Source organism: Pseudopodoces humilis, chromosome 32, assembly GCF_049639895.1.
Source record: "Pseudopodoces humilis isolate 2021_Gansu_Grassland_sample_001 chromosome 32, ASM4963989v1, whole genome shotgun sequence".
NCBI classification, from domain to species: domain Eukaryota; kingdom Metazoa; phylum Chordata; class Aves; order Passeriformes; family Paridae; genus Pseudopodoces; species Pseudopodoces humilis.
Window position 1 is genome coordinate 1,656,144 of NC_142231.1, and position 9,444 is coordinate 1,665,587.

The window sequence follows — 9,444 nt, forward strand, 5'->3', positions numbered from 1 at the left end:
GCTCCCAGTGCTCCCAGTGTCCCCAGTGCTCCCAGTGTCCCCAGTGCTCCCAGTGTCCCCAGTGCGTCCGCAGTGCTCCCAATGCGTCCCCAATGCTCCCAGTGCTCCCAGTGTTCCCAGTGTCCTCAGTGTCCCCAATGCTCCCAGTGTCCCCAGTGCATACCCAGTGCCCCCAGCGTGTCCCCAGTGCTCCCAGTGGGTCCCCAGTGCTCCCAGCCCTTTGCGTCCCTCACGGGCGCTTCTGAGCCCTGTGCCCCCAAAGGTGCCCCCAAAGGTGTCCCCAAAGGTGCCCCCAAAGGTGTCCCCAAAGGTGCCCCCAAAGGTGTCCCCAAAGGTGCCCCCAGCCCAGCACCCCCCACCCTGAACTCCCAGTGCCCCCCAACCCCTGCCAGCCCCACGGCCCCAGCCCGTGCCCCCCGCCCCTCCTCACCCGTGGGGTCCCCGGCTCGGGGTCTCGCTGTTCCCGGGCTGTTCCTCGCTCAGCGGCGGGGACAAAAAAGGGGCGAGCCCAGGGGGGGTCCCCGGGCAGCCGCACCTGCCGCCAGTCCGGGCCGGCCCCGCGGAGCAGCAGCAGCCGCTCGGCCACGGCCACGGCCCGCCCGTCCTCCCCCGGTACCGGTACCGCACAGCGCCCGCAGGACCACGGCCCGCCCGTCCTCCCCCGGTACCGGTACCGGTACCGCACAGTGCCCGCAGGACCACGGCCCGCCCGGCCCGGGGACAGCACGGCCCCGGGCACCCGCAGGAACACGGACACCTCCCCCCGCCCCCACAGCCGGCGTGACCCCAGGATGTGGTGACACGGGACTGGGGGTGACACGGGATTGAGGGTGACACGGGACTGGGGGGGTGACAAAGGGCTGGGGGTGACACAGGATTGAGGGGTGACACAGGATTGAGGGGGTGACACAGGATTGGGGGGGAGACACGGGAGTGAGGGGGGGAAACAGGATTGAGGGGGACACAGGATTGAGGGTGGCGGGGGACTGGGGGGTGACAGGGGACGGAGGGGTGACGGGGGACTGAGGGGTGACACGGGACTGGGGGTGACAAAGGGCTGGGGGTGACGCAGGATTGAGGGGGTGACACAGGACTGGGGGGGTGACACGGGATTGAGGGGGTGACACAGGATTGAAGGGTGACAGAGGGCTGAGGGGTGACACAGGACTGGGGGGGTGACACACAGGATTGAGGGTGACACAGGATTGAGGGTGACAAAGGGCTGGGGGTGACACAGGATTGAGGGGTGACACAGGATTGAGGGGGTGACACAGAGCAGGGGGGTGACACAGGACTGGGGGGCTGACACAGGATTGAGGGTGACACAGGATTGAGGGTGACACAGGATTGAGGGGGTGACACGGGATTGAGGGGGTGACACAGGATTGAGGGTGACACAGGATTGAGGGGGTGACACGGGATTGAGGGGCTGACACAGGATTGAGGGGTGACACAGGATTGAGGGGTGACACAGGATTGAGGGGGTGACACAGGATTGAGGGTGACACAGGATTGAGGGTGACACAGGATTGAGGGGGTGACACAGGATTGAGGGTGACACAGGATTGAGGGGGTGACACGGGATTGAGGGTGACACAGGATTGAGGGTGACACGGTGGTCCCTCTGTTCCTGTATTTTTCACCCCACAGATCCCCTGCTCCCCTCTCCCCGTGTCCTGGAGGGGGTGACTCCAGCTCTGACCCCAGATGGAGCCTCATGGTGCTTCCCCAAAAGACAAAAACTACCAGAATTTATTCTATTTTCACCCATATTTCAATGTTACTGCTGCAACCCAAGGGTATCTTTGCATTTTAATATAATTTTTATTGGATTTAATCCACACAAACACCAGATCCTGGCTGATCCTGGTGCTTGAGTCCCCCTGCCTCCCAAAATCCAGATGTCTCCTTCAATTCCTCCAAGCTCCCACTGGATTTTTCATTTTTACTTTCCCTAACTTCGTGAATCCAAAGCTTCTCCTCAATATTAGCTTTTTTATCCAGCTGTGCCCACCCTTCTTCCTGAATAATGCTCTTTTTAAGTGGAATATTTAAGTGGAGAAAGAGAACAAATGGGTAAATTAGACGTGAGCTGTGGCTGAAAATGGGTTAAATACCCCCCAGTGGTGAATTCCTCAAGGGGGGCTCCGAAATTCACAAAAACCAGCAGGAAGTGGTGAGGAAGGGGGACGGTTCCTACCCCTTTATACCCCAAATACGCTTCAGAAGGGAAACTCTGCAGGTGTCCCCGTGCCCCGTGACCCCTCGAGGGGGCACAGAGCCACCGAGGGCCCCCCCAAGACACTGCAGCCACCAATTCCTTGGGGCTTCGATAAAGCTCCCAAGTTTGGGGTGAATTCACCTTGCCAGCAGGAATTCCCCGTGCAGGGCAGGGTTGGGGTTTAACCCTCCAAGTCCCTGGAGTGGGAAGTGAAGGTTTAAGGGGCTTCAACGAGGCTGAATTTGGGGGGTGCAGTCCTGGGACCCCCACTCGGCCCTTCCCACCATCCCCAGCCCCGACCCCCTCCCCGAACCACCCGCTGCAGCCAAAGCCAGCGCCCCACAGAGCTCTCAGGAAGGGCCCACAGGGATCTGGGAGGCTCCAGGGGGGAATTCGAGGGTTCACCTCAACCCCTCAGGGCGGGGTGTGACATTTAAGACGGTGCAGTAGAGAAAAGAAACAGAGGAAACCCCTCCAGCAAGGAGTCCCAGCCACCCAATGCCATGGGAAGCATGGAGCAGATCCCGCAGGAACATCCCCAGGGCAAGGGAGCGGCTCTCCCCCAGAACGAGATGCAGTTAATTACTGGAACAACCTCTCCTGGCTGTGCTCGGCCTCACAGCCGCCACTCCGAGGGCTCCAAGGGAAGGGAACGCCCAGCACAGCTCAGCCAGAGCTGAGTTTTGGGCTGGGAATCACAAGGCTGAGGTGAGGGACACGCAGCTGCCACCCCTCCATCCGTCAGGGCTCGGGGGCCGGGGCTGTCACTCCGGGGGCCGGCTGGAGTTGAGGGACAGCAGGACCATGCTGTGGGCCAGCAGAGAGGCTTCCGAGGCTGCAACGGCACAGGAGCAGGGTAAGAGACTGGGGCAGGCACTGGGCAGACTGGGAGAGCTGGGACTGGCATGGGAGTGGCACTGAGGGTGCTGGGGTGGGCACTGGGGGATACTGGGGGTGATGGGGTGGGCACTGGGGGTGCTGGGGTGGGCACTGGGGGACACTGGGGGCGCTGGGGTGGGCACTGGGGGTGATGGGGTGGGCACTGGGGACACTGGAGGTGCTGGGGTGGGCACTGGGGGACACTGGGGTGGGCACTGGGGGGCACTGGGGGTGCTGGGGTGGGCACTGGGGGTGCTGGGGTGGGCACTGGGGGACACTGGGGACACTGGGGTGGGCACTGGGGACACTGGGGTGGACACTGGGGTGGGCACTGGGGACACTGGGGTGGGCACTGGGGGACACTGGGGACACTGGGGTGGGCACTGGGGGACACTGGGGACACTGGGGTGGGCACTGGGGGTGATGGGGTGGGCACTGGGGGACACTGGGGGTGATGGGGTGGGCACTGGGGGACACTGGGGGTGATGGGGTGGGCACTGGGGGACACTGGGGGTGATGGGGTGGGCACTGGGGGTGCTGGGGTGGGCACTGGGGGGTTTCTGGGTGGACTGGGCAGCACTGGGATAGGGATGTGGCAGGCTGGGAACACGGGGATGGGCATGGGGGGGGCACAGGGCTCCTGGTCCCACATTTCCATCCCTCTCCTGTTTTCCTTTCCTTGGAGCTGCAATCTGCCACCAGAGATCTGCAGGACAGGGACACCCGGGCACAGGCTCTGTACAGAACTCTGTGTGAAGCCAGATGGGGACAGAATCCCCCCCCAGCAGCCCAGAACCCCCCAGGAGTGACACTCCCTGTGCCTGGAGAAGGCTTTTGGGTGTGGTTCCCCTCGCAGAGGTACCTTGGAGCTGACAGGAGAGCCTGAGCCACTGCTCCAGCCACGCTCGGCACTCGGCCTGGCCCAGGTGAGTGGAGTTCAGCCCCCGCAGGTAACAGGCCTGGGGAGACAGACACGGGCAGGGATGGACACACAGAGCTCCAGCACCACACCAGGATCCCCCTCAAGGAGGGGAAGAGAAGTCAGGAACTCCTCACACATCCCAGCGTGATCCCAGCGTGGAAAACGCTTCCCCACAAGAGAGCAACCTCGTGCCCTGAGGCCGTGCTGGTGACACCTGAGGTGACACCTGAGGTGACACAAGGCCAGGCCGGGTGTGCTGAGGTGTCCTCACCGCTCGCAGCTCCTCCTCAGAGAGCTGCCCCAGGCCCAGCTGCAGCAGGGCACGGTCCAGGTGTCGGATCTCCAGGACGTGGCTCCGCAGCCGGTGCCGCAGGAAAAAGGCCGGTAAATGTGGGGTCAGGAACAGCACCTGGCTCAGGGCTCTCTGAGGAGGACAGGGAAGGCACCTGGGACATGTCCAAGCCCTCCCAGAACAGGCCTGGGACCCATTCAGGCACTTCCATGTGCCCACGTGGCTCCAAGTCCCGTCCAACCCGGCCTCAAACGCTTCCAGGGACGGGGAAATCCCTCCCAGTGCATTCCCACCCTCACAGGGAGGAATTCCTTCCCCAAATCCTCCTCTGGATTTATTCTCAGCAGCTCCACATCCTTCTAATGCCGGGGACCCCACAGTTGGAGGCAGCACTGCAGGTGGGGTCTCTCCTGAGCCCCTCTCACCTGCCGTGGGGATGAGCCCAGGACCCCCTGCAGCTCTTCAGCTGCATCTGGAGTGGTTTTGGGACACACCTGAGCCGAACTCACCACATGATCCACCTGGAGCCTGTTCAGCGCCAGCAGAGACCCAGAGAACAAACTCCTCACGGCCAAGAGCTGGGCCAGGTGTGGCCGAGCACCTCCCTGCACCTGCAGGAGCCCCGGGGGCGCAGGTGACACCCCTGACAGGTGACAACACCTCCCACAGCGCCCAGGGGTGGCAGCAGGAGGGGACAGACCTGGGCACAGAGCTGCTGCAGGAGCTGGCGGGGCTGGGGCTCGGGCAGGGAGCGCGCTGCCAGCGCCAGGCTCCGCAGCACGTCCCGGTACGAGTCCCTGCGGATGCAGTCGTACGCGTCCAGGAACTCCAGCTGCTGCTTGGGCGTCCAGAAGTAACGGATCAGGAGCTGCCGTGGGAAGAAATACCTGGGAAGAGGCAGGAGGTGGGATTCAGGGAGGGAATGGCAGCTCAGGCGGGCTCCAGGCTGTGGGAAGAGGCCAAGGGGCAGCACAGTTGAACCCAGGAGCTGCTGGCCATCGTTCCCAAAGGAATCGGGGAATCATCAAGGCTGGAGAAGTCTGTGGTCACCAAGTCCAGCAATGCCAAGGCCACCACTGACCATGTCCCCAAGTGCCACATCCACACAGCTGTGAAATCCCACCCTCCCAGGAATGGGGATCCCCCTGTCCTGGGCAGCCTGTGCCAAGACAGGACTGCCTTTTCCATGAGGAAGTTTCCCAAAAATCCAACCTAAAGCTCCCCTCAAGGCTATTTCCTCTGGTCCTGTCAGCTGGAAACAGAGCCTGACCCCACCTGGCTGCCCTCTCCTGTCAGGGAGCTGTGGAGAGCAAGGAGGGCCCTCCTGAGCCTCCTTTCCTCCCCTCACATCCCCCAGCCTCTCCCAGTGCTCCAGCTCCATCCCCAGCCCCATTCCCAGCTCCATTCCCATTCCCAGCCCCATTCCCAGCCCATTCCCATTCCCAGCTCCATTCCCATTCCCAGCCCCATACCCAGCTCCATTCCCATTCCCAGCTCCATTCCCAGCCCCATTCCCATTCCCATTCCCAGCCCCTTCCCCAGCCCTTTCCCAGCTCCATTCCCATTCCCAGCTCCATTCCCATTCCCAGCTCCAGCCCCTCCCTGTCCTGCCCTGGGGACCCAGAACTGTCCCCAGGTCCAGGCTGGGGCCTCAGCCGTGCCCAGCACAGTGGGACGGGCACTGCCCTGGCCCCGTGGCCACGCTGTGGCTGACACAAGCCAGGGGCCTGTGGCCTCCCTGCCCACCTGAGCTCGCACCCAGCCCGCCCCAGGTCCTTTCCTGCTGCTCTCCCCCTGGCCTGGAACATTCCATGGGGCCATGCTGAGCCAAGGGCAGGACCTGCACCTGGCCTGGTCAATCCTCAGCCCCTGGAGCCCACAGATCCAGCCTGGCCCAGGCCTCCTGTGGGGATCTGTCCTGGGGGGATCTGTCCTGGGGGATCTGTCCTCCTGGGGGGATCTGTCCTGGGGGGATCTGTCCTGGGGGGATCTGTCCTGGGGGGATCTGTCCTGGGGGATCTGTCCTCCTGGGGGGATCTGTCCTGGGGGGATCTGTCCTGGGGGGATCTGTCCTGGGGGGATCTGTCCTCCTGGGGGGATCTGTCCTGGGGGGATCTGTCCTGGGGGGATCTGTCCTGGGGGATCTGTCCTCCTGGGGGGATCTGTCCTGGGGGGATCTGTCTTGTGGGGATCTGTCCTCCTGGGGGGATCTGTCCTCCTGGGGGGATCTGTCCTCCTGGGGGGATCTGTCCTCCTGCAGATCCTCATCCCCCAGGGCCCCTCTGAGCTGAGCCCACAGATAACGACATTAACTGAGGCCAGGGGGGAAGGGTGGGATGGGCAGAACTGCAAAATCCCAGCAGTTTTTATTTTATTTCTATTATTGTGTATTAATATTTATCAATATTATTTTTTATAATTCTATTAAACAATATGATTATCATTTATTTTATTAAATTATTTTAATTGACCCCCAGTGTTTCTCTGGGTGGGATGCCAGTCCCAGGGGCTGGGATTGCCTGTGCAGCACTCAGCTCCTTACAGAGATCCTCCAAAAACCCCCAAATTTCCATGCAGAGACTTTGGGAAGCGGGGCCCCCAGGGCTCAGTACTCACATCAGGACAATGACCAGGAAGTTGGCGAAGGGGGGGATGGCGATGATCCCGATGGGAATGGCCTTGAGCACGTCCCTGCGGAACTGCCCCAGCAGGAGAGCAGGGAACAGGGTCAGCAGCTCACACCAACCTCCCCAAACTGCCCAGAACTGCCCAAACTCCCCAGAACTGCCCAGAACTGCCCAGAACTGCCCAGAACAGCCCAGAACTGCCCAGAACTGCCCAGAACTGCCCAGAACTGCCCAGAACTGCCCAGAACTGCCCAGAACAGGGTCAGCAGCTCACACCAACCTCCCCAGACTGCCCAGAACTGCCCAGAACTGCCCAGAACTGCCCAGAACTGCCCAGAACAGGGTCAGCAGCTCACACCAACCTCCCCAGACCCCCCAGAACTGCCCAAACTGCCCAGAACTGCCCAGAACTGCCCAGAACTGCCCAGAACAGGGTCAGCAGCTCACACCAACCTCCCCAGAACTGCCCAGAACAGGGTCAGCAGCTCACACCAACCTCCCCAAACTGCCCAGAACTGCCCAGAACTGCCCAGAACTGCCCAGAACTGCCCAGAACAGGGTCAGCAGCTCACACCAACCTCCCCAAACTGCCCAGAACTGCCCAGAACTGCCCAGAACTGCCCAGAACTGCCCAGAACAGGGTCAGCAGCTCACACCAACCTCCCCAAACTCCCCAGAACTCCCCAGAACTGCCCAGAACAGGGTCAGCAGCTCACACCAACCTCCCCAGACTGCCCAGAACTGCCCAGCCCCGGGCTGGCTGCAGCTCCCAGACTCTGCTCTGAGGCAGGGGAGGTGGCACAGGGGATTTGCAGCAGAGGCAGGGGCAGGGGAGGTGGCACACAGGAACTGCAGCAGAGGGAGAAGCAGGGGAGGTGGCACACAGGAACTGCAGCAGAGGCAGGGGCAGGGGAGGTGGCACACAGGAACTGCAGCAGCCCCCGGCTCACCTGGCGCAGCCGCTCCATCTCCCGGTACGGGAGCTGCTGCGAGCTCAGCCGCTGCTGAGACATCTTGGATTTGATCCTCCTGATCTCCTTGGCCTCCAGGAAAAGCGCCTGGATTCCTGCAGGGCCACAGCTCCCTCAGGCGCCGATTCCACCCCGGGCGGTGCCCCCGCTCCAAAATGTGTTCTCCTGGAGACCGGGACTGTCCCCTCCGCTCCTCCCGCCCGGGACGCCCCACCCTCTCTCGGAGCCGCTTTTTAGGACTCCCCGGCCGGGACTCGCCTGTTTTGAAGGTGCTGTACAGGAGATAGAACCTGGGGAAGCTCCTCTCCAGGTACCGCTCGTACCTGGCGCTGACCCGCCGGGCTGCGGCGGCCACGGCGGCCACGAGGGCGCGGGAGGCGGCGCGGGAGGAGAGCGAGCGGCCCTGGGACCTGCGCGGCTGAGAACGAACCTGAGCGGCTGAGAACGAACCTGAGCGGCTGAGAACGAACCTGAGCGGCTGAGAACGAACCCCGCAGCCCCGGCCGCGTCTGAGGCTCCCGGAGAGGCGGAGCGGGAGAACCGGGAGCGCTCCGGGACCGCGAACCGGGCCCCGGGGGGATTGAGGGGCTCCGGGGGGATTGAGGGGCCCCCGGTGACTCCAGGATTCCCGTGCCGGGTAAGGGAGGGGGGTTGGGGAGGGTGGGAACGCGCGGTACCGGGGAGGGGACGGCGCCGGTGTAATGGAAATGTGCGATAACGGGGGGGCACCGAGGGCTGGGGAACGGGCGGGGGACACGGCCAGGACCGGGGCTAACCGGAGAGGAGAGGGGGGTAAAGGGGAAGGGGGTTTGGGGAGGGGTCACAACTGCGGTCGGTATTTAGCGGGGGCTGCCGTCGGTGTTGGGAGCGGTCGGGGCTGCGTCAGGAGTTGGGTCTCCCCGAGTGGGGCGTGTCCTGGGCGGTGCTGGGGGACTTGGCTGCCCCGCGGGGGGCCCTGCTCACCTGGACACGCCGAGGGCGAGCTGCAGCTGCATCCGCCCCCGGGGGGGGCTCAGGGCGGCGGGGCCGAGGCGCCCGACCCCCCCCGGGCCCCCCACCCTGGACAGCGCCATCTTGGGGGGTGACAGGCGGCGGTCACGTGGGGCGCTGAGCGCTGATTGGCTGCCGCGCCGGAAGTGCCCGCTCAGCCGGGGGCTCCGGGTGGGGCCCGAGTCCGCTCCCTTTCCGTTCCCCCCGGCGGGACCGGGCTCTCCCCGGCCGAACCGGGCCCGCCTTCGGCCCCGCTGCCGGTTCTGCGCTGGGACAGTCGGTGACCGCGACCCTGCTCCCGCCTCAGCGGGGTTCAAACCCTTTCCCAGCCCTTGGGAGGCCGTGCAGGAGCTGCCGCTGTCCCGGGGCAGGCGGGAGGCCGGGACCCCCCGAGCTCCATCCCGGGGCCTCCCGGGACCCCCGAGCTCCATCCCGGGACCCCCCGAGCTCCATCCCGGGACCCCCGAGCTCCATCCCGGGATCCCCTGAGCTCCATCCCGGGACCCCCGAGCTCCATCCCGGGACCCCCGGGCTCCCTCCCG

The 9,444-nt window shown here is 64.0% G+C and overlaps 1 protein-coding gene across 4 annotated transcripts; it reads right to left on the reverse strand.

Moving 5' to 3' along the window:
- Positions 1-1,800: 1,800 nt before the first annotated feature.
- LETMD1 (LETM1 domain containing 1) lies at positions 1,801-9,146 on the reverse strand. 4 transcript variants are annotated; one of them, XM_014260603.2, is made up of 9 exons: positions 8,876-9,145; positions 8,171-8,370; positions 7,892-8,007; positions 6,931-7,013; positions 5,015-5,201; positions 4,809-4,925; positions 4,294-4,446; positions 3,963-4,059; positions 1,801-3,056 (listed from the first exon to the last, which is right to left on the reverse strand). In XM_014260603.2, exons 1-9 carry the CDS (start codon positions 8,983-8,985, stop codon positions 2,986-2,988), a joined length of 1,134 nt encoding a protein of 377 aa, XP_014116078.2. In that variant the 5' UTR covers positions 8,986-9,145; the 3' UTR covers positions 1,801-2,985. The 4 variants fall into 4 exon arrangements, with proteins under 4 accessions (XP_014116078.2, XP_087924995.1, XP_014116079.2 ...); XM_088068869.1 differs by having other exon boundaries at positions 8,171-8,322; positions 8,876-9,143; XM_014260604.2 differs by having other exon boundaries at positions 4,824-4,925; positions 8,876-9,140.
- Between the last annotated feature and the right edge of the window lie 298 nt (positions 9,147-9,444).

What these genes read in the sequence shown, in the direction of transcription:
- LETMD1 (XM_014260603.2), bottom strand. Translation starts at nt 8,985, where the DNA reads ATGGCGCTGTCCAGGGTGGGGGGCCCGGGGGGGGTCGGGCGCCTCGGC. An exon ending in CTCGCCCTCGGCGTGTCCAG is followed by an intron (nt 8,371 to 8,875) that starts GTGAGCAGGGCC and finishes GTTCGTTCTCAG; the next exon opens with CCGCTCAGGTTCGTTCTCAG. An exon ending in TGCAGCAGCTCTGTGCCCAG is followed by an intron (nt 4,926 to 5,014) that starts GTCTGTCCCCTC and finishes GGGCTCCTGCAG; the next exon opens with GTGCAGGGAGGTGCTCGGCC.